The sequence below is a fragment of the Megascapheus bottae genome, chromosome 1 (assembly GCF_031878675.1).
Source record: "Megascapheus bottae isolate mThoBot1 chromosome 1, mThoBot2.hap1, whole genome shotgun sequence".
In the NCBI taxonomy this organism is placed as follows: Eukaryota; Metazoa; Chordata; class Mammalia; order Rodentia; family Geomyidae; genus Megascapheus; species Megascapheus bottae.
The window spans coordinates 25,846,570-25,869,621 of NC_143509.1; the positions used below are offsets into that span (position 1 = coordinate 25,846,570).

The 23,052-nt window shown below is 50.8% G+C and overlaps 2 protein-coding genes across 4 annotated transcripts in view; one reads left to right on the top strand and one right to left on the bottom strand.

Moving 5' to 3' along the window:
- Ap3d1 (adaptor related protein complex 3 subunit delta 1) overlaps positions 1 to 17,550 on the top strand; it is a 51,419-nt gene extending 33,869 nt beyond the window's left edge. For both annotated transcript variants that reach the window (XM_090338840.1, XM_090338830.1), the window contains 20 exons: positions 22 to 170; positions 249 to 479; positions 3,395 to 3,626; positions 4,359 to 4,504; positions 4,956 to 5,097; positions 6,093 to 6,164; positions 6,922 to 6,997; positions 7,119 to 7,321; positions 7,703 to 7,776; positions 8,186 to 8,366; positions 9,960 to 10,028; positions 10,421 to 10,528; positions 11,093 to 11,242; positions 11,568 to 11,615; positions 12,048 to 12,237; positions 13,344 to 13,432; positions 13,626 to 13,711; positions 15,334 to 15,455; positions 15,716 to 15,795; positions 16,276 to 17,550. In XM_090338840.1, the coding sequence (XP_090194966.1) occupies positions 22 to 170; positions 249 to 479; positions 3,395 to 3,626; positions 4,359 to 4,504; positions 4,956 to 5,097; positions 6,093 to 6,164; positions 6,922 to 6,997; positions 7,119 to 7,321; positions 7,703 to 7,776; positions 8,186 to 8,366; positions 9,960 to 10,028; positions 10,421 to 10,528; positions 11,093 to 11,242; positions 11,568 to 11,615; positions 12,048 to 12,237; positions 13,344 to 13,432; positions 13,626 to 13,711; positions 15,334 to 15,455; positions 15,716 to 15,795; positions 16,276 to 16,371 (2,544 nt within the window). In that variant the 3' untranslated portion in view covers positions 16,372 to 17,550. The remainder of the gene's footprint in view (positions 1 to 21; positions 171 to 248; positions 480 to 3,394; positions 3,627 to 4,358; positions 4,505 to 4,955; positions 5,098 to 6,092; positions 6,165 to 6,921; positions 6,998 to 7,118; positions 7,322 to 7,702; positions 7,777 to 8,185; positions 8,367 to 9,959; positions 10,029 to 10,420; positions 10,529 to 11,092; positions 11,243 to 11,567; positions 11,616 to 12,047; positions 12,238 to 13,343; positions 13,433 to 13,625; positions 13,712 to 15,333; positions 15,456 to 15,715; positions 15,796 to 16,275) is intronic.
- A 1,978-nt stretch (positions 17,551 to 19,528) lies between these two features.
- Izumo4 (IZUMO family member 4) lies at positions 19,529 to 22,892 on the bottom strand. Of its 2 annotated transcripts, none has more exons than XM_090338859.1 (10): positions 22,156 to 22,892; positions 21,975 to 22,055; positions 21,818 to 21,889; positions 21,159 to 21,185; positions 20,994 to 21,069; positions 20,811 to 20,858; positions 20,696 to 20,710; positions 20,319 to 20,336; positions 20,112 to 20,174; positions 19,529 to 19,847 (listed from the first exon to the last, which is right to left on the bottom strand). In XM_090338859.1, the coding sequence occupies exons 1-10, from the start codon at positions 22,466 to 22,468 to the stop codon at positions 19,757 to 19,759; spliced, it is 804 nt and encodes a 267-aa protein (XP_090194985.1). In that variant the 5' UTR covers positions 22,469 to 22,892; the 3' UTR covers positions 19,529 to 19,756. The 2 variants fall into 2 exon arrangements, with proteins under 2 accessions (XP_090194985.1, XP_090194977.1); XM_090338851.1 differs by having other exon boundaries at positions 20,112 to 20,126; positions 22,156 to 22,891.
- Positions 22,893 to 23,052: the final 160 nt, after the last annotated feature.

Consider the following 23,052-nt stretch of genomic DNA (forward strand, 5'->3'; position numbering starts at 1 on the left):
CAGCACTAACTGCCCCCTCAGGTATCCAAGAAGAACCTGATGGAGATTGTGAAGAAGCTGATGACCCATGTGGACAAGGCTGAGGGCACCACCTACCGCGATGAGCTGCTCACGAAGATCATTGACATCTGTAGCCAGTCCAACTACCAGTACATCACCAACTTCGAGTGGTCAGTTCCCCATTGGTCTTTACTTGGGTGGGCTGGTGTGCTGTGCGTTGGTGTCTCTCACAGTCTCCTTGCCTGCAGGTACATCAGCATCTTGGTAGAACTGACCCGGCTGGAGGGTACTCGCCATGGTCACCTCATTGCTGCCCAGATGCTGGATGTGGCCATCCGTGTGAAGGCCATCCGTAGGTTTGCCGTGTCCCAGATGTCCTCACTGCTTGACAGCGCCCATCTGGTGACCAGCAGCACACAACGCAATGGGATCTGCGAGGTGTTCTACGCGGCTGCCTGGATCTGCGGGGAGTTCTCGGAGTAAGTGGCATGGGGCCCAGTGATGGCAGCCTGCTGTGCCAAGGGTGAGAGAAGAGGGCACAGGGCCATGTTCTGGGTTCCTCATAGTGTGAGGCACACTTGCTTCCTGGACAGGTGCTGTTTCAGTGACCACCCGCCTCCTTTCCTCTTTAACGGATCTAGCTTTGCTGTCTACTGTATCCTCTGGCTTCAGAATGGAGCCACTTAGAGATTGTAGAACCCCCGCCCCGCCCCCCCCCCCCCCCACACACACACCATAGCTGGCTTTGTCTGGGACCTCTCCCCAGATGAGCAAGTTACAGCTTCTCCCAGAGTCTGACCTTGCCTTCCTGTGGGTGACAGAAAAACCTCTCCATATACCCGTTTTCAGGATGGCCTGTTGAAATGGGGCTTCTCATGCCAGCAGGTTGCCCTGGGGAGGCGCTTGACACTATCCTATTACTGCCAGGCCCCTTGCTAGGAGCCCAAGGGTTCATACCAGGTTCTAGGTAGGATAAGTACATGGACCACATGGCCCTGAAAGTAATGCCCCTGCCATCTTGGGGACATAACTTTCTCCTAGAGGTTAGGTAACAGGTAAACTTGGATCTTTGAGCCCTATTGAAGAGTGTGAGCTAGTGGCTCATGCTTTTAATTCTAGCCACTCAGGAGGATGAGATCAGAAAATCGAAATTTGAAGCCAGCCCAGGAAGTAAAGTCTGTGAGACTTTACTCCACTTATCCAGCAAAAAGCCAGAAGTGGAGCTGTGGCTCAAGTGACAGAATGCCAGTATGAGTGAAAAAGCTAAAATAAAGTGAAAGACTCAGAGTCCAAGACCCAGTATCAACACAAAAACTGTAAATTTGGCTGGGAATCTGGCCTAGTGATAGAGTGCTTGCTTAGCATTTGTGAAGACCCAGATTCGATTCCTAGGTACCACATAACATAGTAAAAGCAAGAAGTGGTGCTGTGGCTCAAGAGGTAGAGCCCAAGGACAATGCTCAGGCCATGGCCTCAAGAGCAAGACTGGCAAAAAAAAAAAAAAGCCAAAAGTGGTGCTGTGGCTCAAGTGGTAGAACTCAAACCTTGAGAAAAGCCCTGATTACAAGCCCTTGGACTGGCTAAAAAACAAAACAAAAGCAGGGCATGATGCCTCATGGTGCCTGTAATCCTAGCTACTTGGGAGGCAGAGATCTGAAGGTCATGATTCAAAGATAGCCTGAATATAAAAGTCTGAGAGACTCTTATCTCCAGTTAACTACCAGAAAACCGAAGTGGCACTACATGTAGCTCAAGAGGTAGGGTGGTAGTCTTGAGCTGAAGAGCCCAAGGACAACACCCAGGCCCAGGGTTCAAGTCCCACAACTTACCCCCCCTCAATTTTTTTAAAATTTATTGTTACCTTTTAAATTTAGGAGTTTCATATACAAATGTAGATATCTAATTTCTGATAAGCAAGGTAGGCCTTGGCTCCATGTACTATCCTCACCACCCCTGACTGCCTCACCCTATTCCCCACATCAGTTCATTGTTTGTTCTGATGGACCCACCAGGACTCAGTGTAGACACCTTACCTCTGGAACCCCAGGGGGCCTAACCCAAGGTATAGATGTATGCTTCTGCTTTGGTCTGGACTGGAATTTTTTGTAGGTTTTTTTTTTTTTTTTTTTTGCCAGTCCTGGGCTTAAGCTCAGGGCTTGAGCACTGTCCTTGGATTTTTCTCAAGGCTAGAGCTCTACCACTTGAGCCTCAGGTCCACTTCCGGCCTTTTCTAAGGAATCGAACCTGGGTCTTCGTGCATGCTAGTCAAGCACTCTACCACTAGGCCAAACTCCCGGCCCCTTTTGTAGGTTTTATTTTCATGGGGCTTGAACTCGGCCTGGGTGCTGTCCCTGAGCTCTTCAGCTCAAGGGTACCATCCTACTCCTAGAGCTACAACCTTTTTATGGGTTTTTTGTTTTTCCAGGCCTGGGTCTTGAACTCGGGGCCTAGGTGTTGTGTTGTCTCTAGCTTCTTTGTGCTCAAGGATAGCATTCTACTACTTGAGTCGCAGTGTCACTTCCAGCCTTTCTGAATCATTTAAGAATCTTACTGACTTTCCTGCCTGGCCTGGCTTCCAACCATAATCTACAGATCTCAGCCTTCTAAATAGCTAGTATTATAGGCATGAGCCCAGCCAGCTGTGCTTTTTGATAATTGTTTTGGAGATAAAGTCTAGCAGACTTTGCTACCCCAGACTGGCTTTAAATCACAATCCCCTGCAACTCAGTCCTCTGAATAGCTAGGGTTACAGACATGAGCCATTGATGCCCAACTTTCATTGTCTTACCAGGAGAAATTTAACAGTGAACAATTTTTTGTCACACACACACACACAAATCAGCCAGGAATGTGGCCTAGTGGTAGAGTACTTGCCTAGCAAGCACGAAGCCTTGGGTATCACTTACACAGAAAAAGGTGGAAGTGGTACCATGGCTTAAGTGATAGAACTCTATCCTTGAGAAAGCCCAAGGACAGTACTTAGGCCCTGAATTCAAGCCCCAGGGCTGGCAAAATGAGAGGGGGGGGGAGAGAGAGAGAGAAAGAAAGGAAAATCAGATGACATTGAGCTACACCAGAGAGATCTTTTGTGCTCTATAACTGCCAGGTCTTTCCCCAGGCTCCCTCATGGCTAGTTTCTCTGGTACCTAAGCTATTGCTACTGTGATTGTTACACTTTTGCTGTTGTTTTTTCAGCCATGTCCCCTTACATGCCATTATGGTTCCTGATCTTTCCTGTCCTACCTCTCAGCTCTGGCACTTGCTTGGGGGAACCAGAGCTCCCCAAGGTTGCCCATTGGGTAAGAAGCCCTGGGCTGCTCTCTCCCATTCCTGCCTGTTTTGAGGCACTATGGGCAGGTTTACACAACTGTCTCATGTAGCCCTTGTCCCCCAGGCACCTTCAGGAGCCCCACCAAACCCTTGAAGCCATGCTACGCCCCAAAGTCACAACCCTGCCTGGACACATCCAGGCAGTATACGTGCAGAATGTGGTCAAGTTGTACGCATCCATCCTGCAGCAGCAGGAGCAGGCAGCAGAGACGGAGGCAGCTCAGGAGGTCACCCAGCTCATGGTGGAGAGGCTGCCCCAGTTTGTGCAAAGCGCAGACCTCGAGGTCCAGGAGCGGGTAAGGAACTTATATGTGGAAGACCTCACTCTGGAAGAGCTTGGCCAATTTCTGGTCCAACCCCAGCAACAGCCAGTTACAGGGACTTTTTGTCCCTTTGGCAGACTGGGTTGATGAAATCATTGTGTCACAGCCTATGCTCCAGCTAGTACTTCAGCCTGTCAGCTTGGGGATGATGGCCCTAAGAGGAGGACTCATCTGTCTCTGCAGGGTCTATGGGGGTGGGGACCTTGCTTCCTGCCAGCTGTGCACAGCAGGAAGGTGAGGGTCTAGTAGCCTGGTTTCTACTGGTGCTCTAAGGGTTACTTGGTTCTTAATGAACCAATCCACAGCAGAGGTCCCTTTGTCTCCAGAAAGAAATAGGTGTGTGGCTGAACCCAGGGAGGCATAGAAGGCATCTGTGTATACTTGGCTGCCTGTGACAGTGCACTCTGAGGAGCTGAGGCTGCTGGTCCAGCTAGTAGGGAGGGAGCTGGACATCCAGAGGCAACCTCCGCAAGGCACTACTGCTGGCTTGGTGTAGATCTGGTGTTGTGAGACATTTGCACTTGGAGCCAAGCTCCTTCTTGCCGTGATCATTACCTGTAGAATGTTAAAAAGAGAACTGTGGACATAGATGGGTGTATGGCTTTTACAGGGAGTGATCATATAGAGCAGGCCCAGATACCTAGCCCCTAAGCCCCCTGGAGTGGCCTCAGAGTGAGCATCTGTCTATGAATTTCTGTCCCCTAGGCATCCTGCATCTTGCAATTGGTGAAGCATGTCCAGAAGCTGCAGGCCAAAGGTGTGCCTGTGGCAGAGGAAGTGAGTGCTCTCTTTGCTGGGGAGCTGAACCCAGTAGCCCCCAAGGCCCAGAAGAAAGTCCCAGTTCCTGAAGGGTAAGGCTACAGGGATCCAGGGCTAAGGACATGTGACAGGGATATTGCTATTCCAGTGCTGGGAAGAGACTGGGGTAGGGTTCAGAGGTGGATGTTTGATTGCATCCTGGGATCTGATCACCCAGAATCAGAAGGGTGGAGGGATAGCCCCATGGATTGGGATCTCAGGCACTTACTAGTTTATATAAAGCCACACAGGGCCTGGTGCTGCCCTTCCTCCTTAACCTCAGACCTCTGAGGAGTGGCCTGAGCTTCCCTGGATTTCCAGAACTCAGGCTCAGGACCAGACTCCGGGGTCCCCAGAGCTGCACATGACCCTGCTGTGGCCTTACTGGCTACCACTCTTCCCCACATCTCCCATGTCCTCTTAAGGGTGTAGTAGTGTCCACTTGGGACAGTCTGCAGTTGTGGTAGTGCAAGCCAGCCCACATAACCTTCTTGTTTGGTGCAGCCTGGACCTGGATGCCTGGATCAATGAGCCACCCTCAGACAGTGAGTCTGAGGATGAGAAACCCAAGGCCGTCTTCCATGATGAGGAGCAGAGGCATGTCCGGCATCGGCATCCTGAGGTGGATGAAGAGGAGCTGGCCCGGGTGAGTAGCCACCATAACCTCATCTCTTCTCCTCACCTGTGTGTCTTTAAGACTGGGCCCCATGGCAGAGCATAGGCTCCTAACAGCTAGCACTATGCGAGTAGAATAGTAGTGGTGGTGATGGTGTAGGCAGACAGTATTGTCTGCCCTTGCTGTCCTCTTGGGAGTACTAGGAATATTTGACAGTTGGGTTGGAGCCACCTGTCACACAGAGATCCGTGGGTGCTGTCGGCTCAGCCCAAGTTAGGTACTAAACAGCACAAAGTAGCGCAAAGACAAGGGGAAGAGCTTGAATCCCACTGTGTGTCCCCATCTCAGGTCCCCCTGGAGCCTCTTTTTTCCTGAAGCTTGTAGTCTCCCCAGCTTGTCCTTGTTTGAAGATAGGAGCAGCACCTCCCCCAAGCCCCTTCCACTTGTGCCTGCAAGTGAGACCCCTCAGGTGAAGCCCTCCGCAGGAGGACTTGATGGTTAGGATCCCTGATTCAAGATGGACAGACCCCAAGGCTCTATCTTGGCTCTTACCCTTTCAGAACTCTTCCTGAGGTGGAGGTTGTCATCATCCTTACACTTTGGACATGAGCACTTCTTTTATTTTTGGTCAGCATGGGGCTGGAACCTCAGGGCCTAGGAGCTGTCCCTGAGCTCTTCTACTCAAGGCTAGCACACTATCACTTTGAGCCACAGCTCCATTTACAGTTTCCTGGTGGTTAATTGGAGATAAGAGCCTAATGGACTTTTCTGCCCCAGCTGGCTTTGAACCATGATCCTCAGAGCTGTGTCTCCTGAGTAGCTAGGATTGCAGGTGTGAGCCTCTGCCACCCAGCATCAGTGTCACTTGACACCTGCTCCTTCCTCCATGTGGGCTTTGGTTTCCTTGTTAGTAAAACCCCAGCAGTAAAAATAACGACATTCAATTCTCACCACCTGGTTCTTGGGATGCTGTTGAGCATCCCGTATTGTTCCACGTGGGTTCACATCAGGTCCTATTCTTGTAGCGTCGAGAGGCCCGGAAGTTGGAGCAAGCCAATAACCCGTTCTACATCAAGAGCTCTCCATCTCCACAGAAGGTGAGATAGTCCCCTCTCTTTGTGCTGGTACTATCTAGCCTTCCTTGACTCCAGCAGCATGCTGGCTCTGGCCATCTAAGGAAGAGTGACATGCTGTTAATCCACTCAGCAGAGAGGCCATAGAGCCTTGGCACTGCTGATGGGAGCTATTAGGACAGTATATGTCCTCCTGTGCACATCAGGTCCAAGCTGAGATGGTGTTTCCAACTAGATAGAGAGCTCACAGTCGGAGAATATCCTAGATCTGGGCCCAAGTTTGGCACCCACTGCCATCAGGGACAACATCCACACAGCTGATCCAAGAAGCACTGGCCTCACTCAGCACTTTCTAACCCCACAGGTCTCTGGAGTTTTCAGCTTTATGGGCAGATCTTGAAGTAGAGTTAGGGATCATAGGTAACTGATGAACCAGAGGAGGCTTCTTGATATACTGAAAGACATGGAGTTGCCTTGCTCTGCTGTTGGGCCAGTGTTACTTCAACAAAAAAAGTTACTCAAGTAGGGAAAAAGTTTTTCTTGTCCTTCTGCAGTAGTTTCTTGTCATTTCATTCCAGTAACAGAATTTCCCTGTTATTACAAAATGTAACATAGAAATGAGCTGTGTTCATTTGTCCATGACGACAGTGAGCAAGACCCTTACTCCGTAGGACATCAGGGGTTGTTGTGTTCATGCTGGTGCAGCCATGTCCCCAAGGCTTGTCCCCTGTGTGTACACAGCCCCTTCGGGTATTACATTGCCCTGGAATTGCTCTTCTAGCGGTACCAAGATGCTCCAGGTGTGGAACACATTCCTGTGGTGCAGATTGACCTTTCTGTACCTCTGAAAGTTCCAGGTAAGTACCTGCTGGCTTCAGGTGGCTTGTGACACCTGCTCTGTACCTACCCCCACCCAGTTCCTTGTACATTGGTGGGGCTGCCTGTGTGGGCTACCTGCAGGCTGTGGGTGCCCCACAGGAGTGCCCATGTCAGACCAGTATGTGAAGTTGGAGGAGGAGCGCAGGCACCGGCAGAGGCTAGAGAAGGACAAAAAGAAGAGGAAGAAGAAAGAGAAGGAAAAGAAGGGCAAGCACCGCCGCCATAGCTCTCTGCCTACTGAGAGTGACGAGGACATCGCCCCTGCCCAGCAGGTGGACATTGTCACTGAGGAGATGCCTGAGGTCAGCCCCTCAACCTGGCTATGTGGGGAAGAGGTTCCCCCATCCCTCTGTGGGGTTGTTGGCCCTGATAGACATGGGCTTTTCAACATTGCTCCAGTGGATGGGGCATTTGAGCCTTGCTGTCTTCCCTAGCCAGAGAGCAGGCCTGCCCTGGCTTCTCATAGAACAGAAAGAAAGGGGGGCTGGCTCACTGTGAACAGCTGCCCCCTCATTATCTAGTCCAGCATTCTTGGTATGTGTGACACTGAGTGACATCCTCCCAGGCAAAGTCATGCATTGACCACTCAGGCAGTTCTGTCATTTGACAGAGGGAAACCAGAGATTTCTGTAAGACCTGATGGTTGCTGGTTAACTGGACCCTGCGTTCCTCTGTCCCCTCAGAATGCTCTTCCCAGTGATGAGGATGACAAAGACCCCAACGACCCCTACAGGGCTCTGGACATTGATCTGGATAAGTAAGTGAAAGGTGGGCAGGCATCCTGGTGCCTATAGAAGCCACAGACGGGACAGGCTATGTGCTGGACTAGGGCTGCATTTGGACAGATGGGTGGTCAATGGTCTTGTGCCAATGGAGAACTCAGATCTTTATTCCAGGGGAACTGCGAAGTTCCTAGACCTAGAATAAGAAACATGAATGACCATCAAAGACTTGAGCAGAAACACCCTCATAGGCCGTGATCAACTTTAGGCTATGCCCAGGTGTTCATGGGACACTCAGGGAAGGAGGGTTGTGTTCTGAGCTCCTATAACTTTTTATCTCCTGGGAGCAAATTAGGAGCCTTGTAAAAACACAAAAGGCCAGGCACTCCTGACAGCAGGGCCATGGCTGTGTATAGTGACCCCAGGTCTCTTTCCTCATTCAAGGCCTTTAGCTGATAGTGAGAAGCTGCCTATCCAAAAACACAGAGATGCTGAGACCTCAAAGTCCCCGGAAAAAGAGGATGTTCCTGTGGTAGAAAAGAAGAGCAAGAAACCCAAGAAGAAAGAGAAGAAACACAAAGAAAAAGAAAGAGACAAAGAAAAGAAAAAAGAGAAGGAGAAGAAGGTTTGCTATGCCCAGGGCATGGTCCTCAGCCTTCGTCCCATGTTTCTGAGGTCTTGGGCAACCAGTACAGGTGGAGACTAATAGAGTGGTCCCTTCGTGACTCAGTTGGGGGATAACAAGGGCAGAGACCCTGAGCAGGACCCCACCAAATACCCTAGGTCCCACAGTATTAGGGGTAGGGTGCAAGAATGGTAAGTAAGAAAGGGACTCTCTGAGGTAGGGAAAAATCCTACCTCACCTTGAGTCTCCAAGAGGAGCTTCTGGGCACTGTCTTCAGTGTTCAAATAAAGGTTTTTTCCTCAATGGAAAAAATGCTAATTTTGTTTTCATGTTTTGTTTTGAGATTTATTTTCATTTTGAAACAAGACTCTTCCTCTGTAACCCAGTCTAGCCTCAAACTCAGTCTCCTGACTGCTAGGATATTGTATATGCATGATTTTTTTGGCCAGTCCTGAAGCTTGAACTCAGGGCCTGAGCACTGTCTTTGGGCTTTCCTCAAAGCTAGTGCTCTACCACTTGAGCCACGACACCACTTCCAGCTTTTTTCTATGTACGTGGTACCAAGGAATCAAATCTTGGTCTTTGTACATGCTAGGCAAGCACTGTACCACTAGGCCAAACCCACGGCCCCTATATACATGATTGTGTGTGTGTTTGTGCTGGGGATGAATCCCAGAAGAGCCTTGTGCATACTAGGCAATTGTTTACCACTGAGCTGCACCTCAGCTGAGAAACTTTTGGGGAGGGTTTCAGGTTTTTGTTTTTTGTTTTTTTTGTTGTTGGTCATGGGACTTGAACTCTGGCATGGGCACTGTCCCAGAGCTCTTCAGCTCAAGGTTACTGCCCTACTCCTTGAGCCACACGCCACTTCTGGTTTTCTGGTGGTTAATTGGAGATAAGAATTTCGTGGACTTTAGTGCCCAAGCTGTCTTTGAACTGCCATCCTTGGATCTTAGCCTCCTGAGTAGCTAGGATTACAAGCATGAGCCACCAGGCCCTGCTAGGGTTTCAGTTTTTAATGCAGGGCTTCAACAGTAGCTACAAAGAGGCTCTACTACTTAGCCATACTTCCATCCAGAAATGGTTTTTTGTTTTTCTCGAAAGAACTACTTGAGCATGCCTACATCAACCCCTCATAGCCATATTTTGGCTGTTGTTAGCACTGGGTGGTTGGAAGATTGTGGATGTCCCTTTGGTATAGTAGCCAGGGCTGGATGTTATCCCTACCCTTCAGTTCAGAGATCATGTAGGTCAGTCAGTCCTAGGCCTGATGGGGGAAGTGATAACCAGACACTAGTGGTTCACATCTAGCTTCATAAGAGGCTGAGATCTAAAGATTGTACTTCAAATCCAGCTTGAGCAGGAAACTCTGTAAAACTTTTACGTCCAGGTAACCACAAAAAAGTGAAGCTGTGGATCAAGTAGTAGAGTACTTGCCTTGAGCAAAAAAACTCAGGAACAGTGCCCAGGCCCATAACTAGCACAGAAAAGGGTGGGAGAGCCAGTAGGCATGCCCTTCACGCTTCCCCATCCACCTCCCCTATTGGACGGGCCCTTTCTGTTTTCATTAAAAGTCATTTTCTGTGACTGCAGGGTGAGGACTTAGACTTCTGGCTGTCTACCACCCCACCACCTACTATTACTGCCCCTGCACCATCCACGGTAAGCACTCGGTGGGTGGCCTGTGCTAGTCAGTCCCAGTATGTCCTCAGAGCTCTTGACTGGGCACTTTCTGTGGGTATAGGTTGGGGGGATGCTACTCCTTAATCGCCCTGGGTACAAGCTGGAGTGATAGATGAAGAATTAGCAATAGACGAAGCCTGAAGCCCAGTGCACAGGCCAGATCCTGTGCCTTCCTACAATGGCTAGCACTTGGGCAGGACTACTTTCTACAGGCTCTGGGTCCTTTGGAGGTAGAGGATGTCTCAGATGGGAGTAGGACTGGCAGAGAGGCCACCCAAATGCCTTTTTCTCCTATCTTAAGTTAGGAACTCTCCCAGCAGCCTAGGATCCCCTTGAGCCCTCAGCTTTCCTCTTTTCCTGGCTCCCTACAGGAAGAGCTCAGTGTGCACGCTGTCACCACCCCCAAGGCTGAGTCTGAGAGATCCAAGAGGGAGGACCCAGAAGATGAGGATGATGATGTGGAACATGACCAGGAGAGGGTAAGGAAGTATGAGTGGGTGACTGGGTCCTATGTGGTGCATCCACTCTAGAGGTTATGGGATAACCCCAGCCCGATGTGAAGTCACCCCTAAAGCCTGTGGCCACATAAGCCAGGCCCTGTCCATGTGGGAATAGGACAAGACTCACAGGTACTCACATGGGAGGCAGTCACGGTTATTACCAATATTGGGGGTGTTTACTTTTTGCTTTTTTTTTTAATAGTTGAGATTTTGTTTATCAACCCTTTAAAGTGCATAATTTGGTATTTTAAGTACAATTTCAGTTGAACAGGACCTGTGAAGGTCCAGAACAGTTCATCAACCTATAAGGAAGCTGTCTCCTTTGCAATTTTCTAGGCCCTTGTGACCTACAAATCTACTTCCTGTCTCTGAATTTTCCTGTTCTGGACATTGGCTAGAGCCAAATACTAGGGGACCTTTACTGGTCCTCTGATGTAGAGATGTCTATAAGTTCCTCCAACTAGCATGACTCGCAGCCTGTTCACACCTATGTGATGCTCAAGTTATGAGGTTCTAATGTGTACTCCCAATTTTCTGTTACAGAAATCCTCCAGGCACAAGAAGAAGCACAAGAAGGAGAAGGAGGAGAGAGCCAAAGACAAGAAGAAGACCAAGAAGAAGCCTTCTGAGCGGGAGGATGCAGCAGCCATGGAGCCAGTGGAGAATGGTGCAGCTGAGGAAGAACCCATTCCAGTGAGGAAACTTCTGCCACCCTCCTGCACTAGGGCTGCTGCTCATGCAGCCTCTTGGGTCTTTGGTTTGGTTTGAGGAGAGCTTGAAGATTCTGGGAACTCCTTCCCTTGCAGGCCAACAGCAGGACCCGGGCAGGGGTAGGATTGGTGAGGGCAGACCTTGTGTTGTGGTCTGTGGGCCTGGGAGCCCAGAGTACAGCACCTTGAGGGCCTGGCACCTTGTGGTGCCACTTGCTTCTTGGGGGGGGTGTTATACCTTGGCACTGGATAGTGCCACAACCCTAAAGTCATTATCATTTACACCTGACACATTTCTTCTTCTTCAGCCCATGTCCAGTTACTGCCTCCTTGCTGAGAACTCATACATTAAGATGGTAAGTAACAGGTGTGTTCCTGCAGGGGTGGCTTTTTGTTTGTTTTTGTTTAAAGAGAAGAAAATTGAGTAAGTGCTTATTGGCCTGTTATCTCAATATTTGAGAGACAGAGGCAGGAGGAGTTCCAAGCCATCCTGGATTACATAATGAGGCCCTGTCAAAATTTTAATTAAGGGTATTGAGTATAACTATAGAGTATTTGCTTAGCATGTGCTAGACCTTGGGTTCAGATCCTAGTACAGCCAAAAATAAAATGAGTTCACACTTGCAGCTAGATCTCCACACAGCTCTGTCCAGGATGGGATGGGCATGGAGCCTTCACAGGTGTCAAATGCAGATCACTTGTAGTTGGCACAGGAGCAGTTGTCATGGTCCTGGTGATGAGTCCCTGGGGTTCACACCCTCTCTTCACCTTGGCCTTGCTTCGTGCAGACGTACGACATCCAGGCAAGCCTGCAGAAGGACAGCCAGGTCACTGTGTCCATCATCCTGGAGAACCAGAGCAGCAGCTTCTTGAAGAACATGGAGGTTAATGTGCTGGATTCACTCAACACCAAGATGGCCCGGCCAGAGGGCTCCTCTGTCCATGATGGTGTCCCAGTGCCTTTCCAGCTACCCCCAGGTGAGCCCCCTGTCCCTTATTTGTGGCTTGTCCTGAGCCTAGTGATCTGAGGGAGGCCAGTGGTTTCTGTTTCTCTCTCCTTCCACCCGACCCCAGTCGTGGGGCTTGAACTCAGAACCTGGGCTCTATCCCTGAGTTTCTCTGAGCGCCTGGCTAATTCTTTACCACTTGAGCCACGGTACTACTTCCAGCTTTTTCTGAATAGTTTATTGGAAATAAGAGTTTCACGAAGGGCTGGATAGCGGTAGATTGCTTGCCTAGCTTACATGAGACCCTGACTTCGATCATCAGTACCACATAAACAGAAAAAGCCAGAAGTGGGGCCAGGAGTTTGGCCTAGTGGTAGAGTGCTTGCCTAGCATGCATGAAGAACGGGGTTCCTCGGTACTACATACATAGAAAAAAAGCTGGAAGTGGTTCTGTGGCTCAAGTGGTAGAGCTCTAACCTTGAGAAAGTCCAAGGACAGTGTTTAGGCCCTGACCTCAAGCCCAGGACTGGCACAAGAAAGAAAGAAAAAGAAAAAGCTAGAAGTGGTGCTGTGACTAAAATGGTAGAGCACTGGCTTTAAGCAAAAGAAGTTCAGGGACGGCCTCCAATCCCTGAGTTCAAGCCCCAGGACTGCCAAAAAAAACCCAAAAAACAACAAAAAAAAAACCCTCAAACTTTCCCACCCTGGCTGGCATTGAAATACAGTCTTCAGATCTCTATCTCTTGAGTACCAAGATTACAGGCATAAGCTACCAGTGCCCAGCTTGAGGCCAGTGGTTTGAGAGAAGCTTGTCCCTCTCATCCTTTCTGTCCCTGCATGAGCAGATCTTGACTCTTAGGGGGCCACTGGAGGCCACAGACTATGAAGTCCCTGAGTATCTCCTAGGCTTTTCTTATTCAGTAACTAAGGTTATGGCATGGGGCCAAGACAGGTCTAGGCCAGATTTGAGGACACCTAACTAGTTCTTTGTTCCCTGTTTCTGCTCCCATATCCATGGTACTTCTCAGATTTGCAACCCAAGGGGACCCTTGCTAGAGCCAGTGCTAGGGGACAGATCCTAGGAGTCCTAGCTGAACCCCACAGGTTCTCAGGACCACTATCTCTCATCCCCACCAGGCGTCTCAAACGAAGCCCAGTTTGTGTTCACCATTCAGAGCATCGTCATGGCCCAGAAGCTCAAGGGCACACTGTCCTTCATCGCTAAGGTATATGCTGTGAACTCTACTCTCAAGGGACTCCTGTTGGCATGTCCTCTGCAGGCTGACAGCACCCAGAGCCACACCAGCTCTGTGTCTCCTTCGCCCTGTCCCAGTGGGTGTTGGGCATACCCAGGAGAAGAGAGCACCTGCCTGGGGAGCCCCTGGCTCTCCACTCAGCTGCTGCCTTCCCTTCGCGCAGGATGACAGCGGGGCCACCCATGAGAAGCTGGACTTCAGGCTGCTCTTCAGCTGCAGCTCCTACCTGATCACCACACCGTGCTATAGGTGTGTGCAACCCTCGTGGTTAATCCAAGCAGTTCCTTGGCCCTCCTGTGTGGCACAGGAGGGCAGAGGCCCTGGGAATCTGCTGGGATTTTCCTCAGGCACCACATTGCTGAGACTTCAGACTGTACTCGTCATCCCCCAGCCCTGGAAGCTGGGGCCGCATGCCTGATTCCTTCTGAGGTTGCCCTTTGCCCTTCTTGACCCTTGTTATGTGGCTCAGCTGGGCCTCAAATGCATATCCCTACTTCAGCCTCTCAGGTTGAGTCATGGTCACCACACCTGTCTTGTGTCTTTTAAAAACAATTTTATTAGCCAGATGTGGTGGCTCACGCCTGTAATCCTAGCTACTCAGGAGGCTGAGACCTAAGGATCACAGTTCTGAGCCAGCCCTGGCACTAGAAAATGGGAAATAGGGCTGAGGCTCAAGGGGTAGCCTTGAGATGAATAGCTCAGAGGTGGCGCCCAGGCCCAGAGTTCAAGCCCTATCACTCCCCTCCTGCCCCCTCCCCAAAAAATCGTTAGCATATATTTGTAGAAAGGGGATTCTTTTATTCATGGGGAGGGGGAACCTCTTTCATTTGGCTTTTTCAATTACAGCTAATATTCTACCATAGATTAAGGAATACCTCCAATTGTTTTTTGTTAATTAACTGAGGATGTCTCATGGATTTGTATACCAGGGCTGGCTTTTACCTTGTTATTGTCATACATGCATATAACCATATAATAATCAAATTCACTTCCAGTATTACTCTTCATACCCCTTCTCTCCCACTGTTTTGGTCTTTACTGTTTTGTTTTGTTTTTTTGCCAGTCCTGGGCTTGAGCTCAGGGCCTGAGCACTGTCTTTGGGCTTTCTCAAGGTTAGAGCTCTGCCACTTGAGCCTCAGCACCACTTCCGGCTTTTTCTATATATGTGGTACCAAGGAATCGAACCTGGGCCTTCGTGCATGTTAGGCAAGCACTTTAACCACTAGGCCAAACTCCTGGCCCCTGGTCTTTACCGTTTTTACAAAATATTCTTTACTATATTTACTGTTGTTTTCAGTATTATGAACATATCATCCCCATCACTTTTCCTTTTTCCCTTCTCCAACTGTTCCCCTCTAAAGAGTCTTTGTTTTTTGTTTTGTTTTGTTGTTTCTTTTGACTGGTCCTGGGGCTTGAACTCAGAGCTTGAGCACTGCCCTTGAGTTTTCTGAAGACTAGAGCTCTACCACTTGAGTCATAATACCACTTCCAGCTTTTTCTATACATGTGGTACCGAGGAATTGAACCCAGGTTTTGATGCATGCTAAGCAAGCACTCTACCACTAGGCCAAACTCCCGGCTTCTGAGTGTATGTCTTGATCTCTTATTTGGACACCAGTCAGATTGACACTTTTGCCCCAAATGACCTATTTTCACTCAGTCAAACTTTAAGTTGTGAGTCATTGGGTGCCAGCATTGAGCATGTGGCTTTCTCTAGGAGAGGACGTAGCTCAGCTAGAACATCTTCCTTGCCCTGGAGACCTCCCAGGCCTCAGGTACAGCAAGGATGCCAGCTGTGCTGCTGGGATATTATTTACATCTTGCTGGAATCCAGCACCCAGGTCATCACCTTGCCTGTGTCCTTCCCACAGTGATGCCTTTGCCAAGTTGCTGGAATCTGGGGACCTGTGCATGAACTCAATCAAAGTTGATGGCATTAGTATGTCCTTCCACAGCCTTCTGGCAAAGATCTGTTTTCACCACCATTTTTCAGGTAAGGGTGTGACATGGCTATTTCGGAGTGTAGCTTTTTACAGGTGGGACCCCACTTGTATGTCCTGTAGGCCCCACTTTGGCTCAGAACAGCTCATTTGTTCAGTCCTGAACCCCAAGGACTTGACAGGATGTTGTTACTCCTGTCTCTGCCACCTACTGTTCTGCTTGGTCCCTTGGAACCATGGCTGAAGCAGCTCCTGGACGGGTCCTTTGTACATGCAGGCAGGTAAGTGGACCTCATCTGGTGCTCTGTTACAGTTGTGGAGCGAGTGGACTCATGCGCCTCCATGTACAGCCGGTCCATCCAGGGCCACCATGTCTGCCTCCTAGTAAAGAAGGTGAGTATAGGACATGGCCCCAGCACCGTGCCGGGGAGCTGTCTGGCTTTTCCCAGGCCAATGGACACTGGAGAACAATGTTTTCCCACACATATCTCTCTGGGACCTCCTTGAGAGGTTCTCTGCTTGAGAGTAGGGGTTTTGCCAGGTGGTAGAGGCTCATGCCTGTAATCCTAGCTACTCAAGAGGCTGAGATCTAAGGATTGTAAGAATTTTGAAAAGTCCATGAGATTCCAATTAACCTCCAAAAAGTCCTTAAGTGGGTCGTGTGGCTTGAGTGGTAGAACACTAGCCTTGATTATAAAGCTTAGGGACAATGCCCAGGCTCTTTTAAGTTCAAGCCCCAGGGTGGGCACAAAAAGAATATAAATGTCAGTACAAGGTGGGTGCAGCCCCGTGGCAGAGTTCTCACCCAGCATGCATGAGGCCTCTGATCCCCCACACACAGAACAGTGTCTCCTCATAGCTTTCTCCTCTCAGGGTGAGAACTCGGTGTCAGTGGACGGAAAGTGCAGTGATGCAACCCTGCTCAGCAGCCTGCTGGAGGAGATGAAGGCCACACTAGCCCAGTGCTGAGCACTGCCTGGAGCCCAGCCTCTGGAGGACACCTGGCCAATGGACAACAGAGTTGACATCTTGCCTCTCTTGTGGTGTACTGTCCTCACACCCAAGCATTAATTTAACTCCACTGTCCACTGTGTGACTTCTGAGATCCTATGTTGCATTGATTTATCCTTTTGTGACTCTATGTCCCTTTGGCAAGAAGTCCTATCCCAGTTCCCAGATCACCAAGGGGCTCCCTGGCTCTGCTTTCCATCCTATACTGGGGCTGAGCTCCCTGCAATGTGGCCAAAGGCCGCTGACCAGGTGGTGGGACTTCCTGGGTCAGTGGCCCAATGGGCACCCTGGTAAAGCCTCTCTCCCACTAGTGGAAAGGGTGGAGCTGACTGACATGGCCCTACCTTCCTGTATCCGATACCTAGGGGAGCCTGATGGCTGCTTTTGTCTCCAAATATCCTGACTGGCCCTGGGGAGATGAACAGCTGGCCATCTCCAAGCTTCACTCTGTAAAACTCTCAAGGAGAAACTGGTCCTGTCACTACTGCCTGCTGTCTGTGTGCTGGTTAGCTGACAGCCAGACTGAAGCCACAGGCCAGGTGATGGGCAAAAGCATTGATATCATAGATGGGCCTCTTTCTTGTTGAGACAGAATCTGGTCTCCTTGGGGGTGAGCAGTGGTGGCCTTGGTGTGCAGTTTTATGACCATCTGCTTGTCACTACATACCACAAGGCTTGCCTTGCATTTTACCCATGCTGTCTGAAGGGCCCTGGTGGAATCTGGAAGCTCATGTCTGGGTGCCTCACAGTGGAGGACATGTACCCTGGCTGCCCTTTACTGCCTGCTCAGTTGAATAGGCTGCCCTTAGGCCAGGTCCCCTGTAAGGCCACTTCCTGGGCAGAGCAGCTTCAGGCGGTGTGGGGACTCTTGATGGCTCCTCTGCATAGCCAGGCAGCCTGGCCATGTGCTGTACCTCCCTCAGGTGATGGTTCTCTCCATGACATTTTGTCCTTCGATGAAACTGTCACCGTAGCATGTAGCGTAATATATTATAGAATCCCGTGCTGTGATTCTAGAACTTTGAGATTGTATGATGTGTTACATAACAATTTGCTATCGACATTCCCATATAAAGACATATCACGCTGCTGTAATGATTTTGTGTCAAGATGATCAATAAAATTGCAAAGCAGACATTCATGTGGTACCTGTCCTGCTAGGACCCGTGCATACCCTCACCCATTTGTGTCAGCACCAAGAGCAGCTCACATGTCAGTCCCCTACTTGCCATATAGGCTCCTGGGGCTTAGGTCGTAATGGCTGAGTGAGCCCCTGACCCCATCTGTACATATTAACCTCCTCCCTGCCCTAGGATACCCACTGCTGTGGGGCAGTGAGGAGAGAGGAGTCTGGAGCTAAAAAGGCCAGCAGGAGAGCCTCGCCTCTGCATTAACTAGCCACACTTGACAAGTGCTGCCATAGTGGACAAGCTAAGAAGGGGGGCAAAGCACTGTCCCCAGGGTTCTAGGGCTGCCTTTACCCTATTGTACACCAGTGCCACTTCTCAGACATAAAGCTGTCCCAGCAGCCTTTTCCCATTCTCAGTATCCTGGCAGCGCCAGGAGAGTAGCTTAATGGTAGAGTGCTTGCTTAGTAAGCATGAAGCCCTGGGTTCAGTTCTCTGGTACCACCTAAACAGAAAAAGTTGGAAGTGGTGCTCAAGTGGTAGAGCACTAGTCTTGAGAAAGCTCAAAGACAGTGCTTAGGCCCTGAGTTCAAGGCCGAAGACTAGAAAGTGTGTGAATAGCGTTGGTACAGTTGGTGACCTGGAGTAGAGTCTACTCATCACCATCACTATTCTTAGCATCCCCCTTTTATTTATTTATTGTGGGTCATGGGGCTTGAACTCTGCCTGGGCACTGTCCCTGAGCTCTTCAGCTCCAGGATACCACCCTACCCTTGAGCCAAGCCCCACTTCTTTTTTCTAGAGGTTAATTGGAGGTAGTCTCAGGTCCTTTTGTGCCCAGGCTGGCTTTGACCCTTGATCCTCAGATCTCAGCCTCCTGAGTAGCTGGGATTACAGGTGTGAGCCACCACACTAGGTTCAAACATCCCATTCTTTTTGCCCTTTTTTTGTCTCTCATGGGGCTTAAACTACAGGCCTAGATGCCACGGCTCCACTTCTGTTTTTCTGGTGGTTTAATTGGACATAGTCTCACAGACTCCTGAGTAGTTAAGGATTACAAGCCTGACCCACTGGTCAAGCCTGTTAGCTCATTTTGTGTAGCTCTGACATGTCAGTCTTGTGTGTCTACCCTGAAGGGAAACACAGAGGTTCCTGTGTATTGCTCCTATACAGGTAGCAGTAAGTCCTTACCTTTCATTCCTGTGTCAGCAAGCACCCATCCCCAGCAGCTAGCTCTATTCAAGCCTTTCTAGGCAAGGTAGAATCCACAGATCCTGGGTCCCACTTAAATGTTAAGAACTAAAATGTACTACAGCTAGTCTGGCTTTCACTCAACACCATCATTGTGTCATTAAAAAAACAAAACCCATTTGGGCCGGGAGTTTAGCCTAGTGGTAGAGTGCTTGCCTAGACCAAAGACCCAGGTTTGATTGCTCAGTACTAAATACATAGAAAAAAGCCAGAAGTGGTGTTGTGGCTCAAGTGATTGAGCTCTAGCCTTGAGAGAGCCCAAGGATAGTGATGAGGCCCTGAGTTCAAGTCCCAGGACTGGCCAAAAAAAGAAAAAAACAACACCACTTATTCCTTATCTCCCCCTCCCCCCCAAAAAATGGGCTGGCTGGTTTTCATCTAGTCCTATCTGTGGGTCAGAAGCCTGAGGCCTATCTATTGTACTCAGGATTGTCCTGAGATCTTTAGGACTCCTAGCTTCTCCTGCCGGAACCATCAAAAACTGGACTTCAGTCATGCATGAGTGGCTCAGGCCTGTAATCCTAGCTACTCAGGAGGCTGAGATCTGAGGATCACAGTTCAAAGCCAGCCCAGGCAGAAACCTCTTTTCGACAATTACATAACAACTGCCAAAAAGCCAGAAGTGGAGTTGTGACTTAAGTGGTAGAGTGCCCAGCCTTGAATGAAAAAGCTAAGGGACAAAAGCCCAACACTGAGTTAAAGCGTCAGTACTGGTACGAGAAAAATAAAAACTGGTCTTTCAATAAGAAGTGTTAGGATGCTTTAATGGTCCCATCAAACTCTTCTGTGGCCCTGCCTGGGGCCACTGCTATCAATACACAAACCCATCTTCCTCCCACAACCCTAGCCCAGGCTGAGCTCCACAGGAGTTAAAGGGGGAAATTCATTATGGCAGCCAGCTTGTTCCCAGTCCGGGATAGCTGAGCTGAGTCTTGGCCCCTGATGTGGCCTGAGGCAGGGCCTTATCAGTGCTGGGTCAGACACTCGGAGACATTTTCCAAAGTCAGGTTGGCCAGGTGCTGGGGCTCCAGACAAGTGAAGCTTGGTGATGTCAGGCTGTGCAGGACAAAATGCCCTCAGTCCTCCCTTGCCTGCTGTTGCTTCCCTCCTTGATCTGGGAGCCTGTGCCTCCTCTCAGCCTGTTCTTGGGACCCCAAAAGAGTACCAGGAGGGTCCTCCCACTGTCCTTGTTAAACACACATGATGGGTTGCAGTAGGACATGAGTACTTTATGGAAAATCTGCTGTTGGGTTCGGATTTCTGGTTTAGGGCATTCCCACCTCCAGAGTCCCTCCAGCCTCCCTTCGGGGTCACACTTACAAGGCTGGGGTGACTCTGCACGTCCCAGGTGAAGCGATGAGGAGGAAGACCACGTGAGTGTGGCTGTACAGCAGAGGTCCAGCACATCCAGGCACACAGAGCCATGCCTATGGTATCTACCCATCCAGCAACCCCAGGGACCCAGAGGACCCCAGAACACTCAGTTCTTCCTTCCCTGTTCCTCCCGTACAGAGGGCCCAGCCTTACCTCACACTGGTATTCTGGCTGAAAGATAGGACAGGGCTCCAGTTAAACCTCATTTTCTATTCTGGGGCTGCGGCTATGTCCATGACCCTTAGGTGGTTCTTCTGGGGCTCTGCCACCAGACTCTCTGGGAACCCTTTAGTTAGGATGATCTGCCCCCCCCCCTTCCTCCTCCAGCTGAGCTCAAGAGACTCTCAAGGGGGTTGAGAACTGGGTAGTCCCAGCTCTCTCCTTTACAGCCTCTGATGGGTTCATTCTGCCTCCTGGTGACCCCTCTGTAGGTTCTGGGAGCCACACTCTGCATACTCACCCCCAAAGGTACTCATGTACCCACACTGCCTCTGACAAAACTGATGTTGCATTTGAGGAGAGGGACTTACTTGTGCCAATTATTTCTGCAATGAAAATGAGTTTGGAGTTAGGGAGCCGTATAATGTCAATCAGTGGCCCCCTCCTTGAGCCTAGGCCTATGGGCAACATAAACTCTCAACTCACAAGTAACTCAGAAGGCCCTTTACAGCTGATTCCCACTGTGCTGATGACCTGTAGGGGACACAGGACTTGGAGGTAGGGCACGCCCCCAGCCCCAGGCCCTTCCCTACCCAGGAGGTGATGAACCTGGGACCCCACAGAAAGTAGGATCCTCCACACAGGTAGGGGCTAACAGCTGAGCCCTACTCGCAGTTGTAGCCAAAGCAGACGACATGTGAGTCTGTGCAGTTGGTGCAAGAGATGGTCTGATACTGGAAGATGCCTGAAATACAGCAGAGTTGACCAAGAGCTCCCCTAGGCCTCCCAACTTGGATTCCCTGTTGTTAGGCCCCTCAGCCTGGCCCCACTTACCACAGTGGCGCTGACAATCGATGCGGCCTGTGGGGACAAAGGATAGCTCAGTGCCTGTTTTTCAGCCACCTGGGGCAGAGTCATATATGGGTTTCATGTGTGTCCACAGGCCACAAGAAAGGGGCCCCTAAAATGGCCCCCAGAATAGGATAGGGAAAAAAAAACTCACTTAAGGGAGGGTAATTGCAATGTTCTCAGCAGCTTGAGTGACTAAGAGGTGCTAGGAGAATGAGGCGCTGGTGGTTCATGATTGTGATCCTAAATACTCAGGATCATGATTCAAAGCCAGCCAGGGCAAGAAAGCTGGTGAGACATTTATCTCCAATAAACTACTAAGAAAAATCCAGAAGTGGTGGTGTGGCTCAAGTGGTAGAGCACTAGCCTTGAGCACAAAGAGGCTTAGAGGACAGTGCCCAGGCCCAGAGTTCAGGCCCTGGACTGGCAAAATAAATAAGTAAATAAATAAAAAAGAGGTACTGGGGAGATGACATTTACGCTAGTGAAAAAGACCCAATTTGGGAAGCTGCCCCAGGACCCACCTCCCTTTCCCGACCCGATTAACTGCTGACTCCAAGTCCTGGTCCCCAGGAGTCCTCAGCTCTGGAGGAACTCAGGTCCCTGGGCGTCATTACCCCTCCCCTGAGCCTTCCTCTGCTCACTTTCGATGATGGCATTCTGGATGAGATGCACTTGGTCCCTGAAAATGGCTCGCAGCTCATTGGGGAAATACCCTAATGTGAGAGGCAGAGCGGGGAGGTCAGGCTTAGGAGGTGGTCAATGTGGGTGGGTCTTGCCTCGATTTCCCCACTCCTTTACCTGGGAAGTACATTTTCCCCTGATACAGCTGGTCCATCCTCTGGTACACGGCTTCCGCTACTTGGTCCAGCTTCTCCCGGGCTGCAAAAGGGGGGGTTTTGGAGGAAGGTAAGCAGCCCTGCCTGGGGAAGTCTCGAGGTATGGGGGTAAGGCCGACCCCGGGGATGGGGTCTGCGCTCACTGATCTCCGCTGGGATGGCCAAGTGTAGTTCCTTCATCGTGTCCTGACTCCACTCGGTGAGCAGCGCCCCAGACACGGGGATGTCACCCACCCACCAAGACTTGAGGTTCACGTGGTGGCGGTAGAAGGAGAACTTCTCCGAGAAGTTGCCGTTGCAGTGCAGGCAGCCTCGGGCCAGCGCTGCGGCCATCCCCAGGCACAACAGCAGGGCCATGGCCCGCCGCCGCCCACCAACCAACGGCGCCGCCAGCGCCACGCCCTCCAGCCGCGCACCAACCAACGGCGTCATTAGTACCAAGCCTCCTCTCCACATCCCCAACCAACGGCGCGCGCTCGGGCCCTAGGCCGCGACTTGACTCCCACCCCCGGGCTCAGGCCCCGCCTCCAGACCAGGCCCCGCCCCCGGTCTCCACAGGGAAGTGACCAGCCAGTTCCGCCTCCAGAGCCCCGGTCACTTAGATGTCTGTCATAGAGAAGGCTCCGCCTTCGTCTGGACCTCGCCTTCTCTTGACAGAGCCCGGCTCCCTGGGCCCACAAACCCGCTACATCTCCTCTTCCTGGGCCGGCCCCTGCTTGAGGCTCCGCCCCACGCTCACAGCTCCGCCCACAAGTCTCGGCCAATAGCGACAGCGGCCAGTCCTAGTTGCTAGACAACTAAGGAGCGCGACCTTAGCGCTTTGTCAGAATCCACGCTTCCATCCGGGACACCCCAGACCTCTGGACGAGATGTGTCTCCATCCGGGCCTGGGGCGGGGCGGGGCAGGGACCGGGGACGGGAGGTGTGGGTGGGGGGGTGGGGGGGGGCGGGTCTTTTATGGGAAGTAGGTCCGGCCCGCGGGTGCGGCAGGGGCGGGGCTTGGGGGCTTGTGCTTCCGCGGGCGTGTCCCTCCGCGGGGC

Excerpts from the sequence above, each read along its gene's own strand:
- Izumo4 (XM_090338859.1), bottom strand. The coding sequence starts at position 22,468 with ATGTGGAGAGGAGGCTTGGTACTAATGACGCCGTTGGTTGGTGCGCGG. Across the intron at positions 21,070-21,158 it reads CGATTGTCAGCGCCACTGTG|GCATCTTCCAGTATCAGACC; the intron begins GTAAGTGGGGCC and ends GCTGTATTTCAG. Across the intron at positions 20,859-20,993 it reads TGCTTTGGCTACAACTGCGA|GTCATCAGCACAGTGGGAAT; the intron begins GTAGGGCTCAGC and ends TGTCCCCTACAG.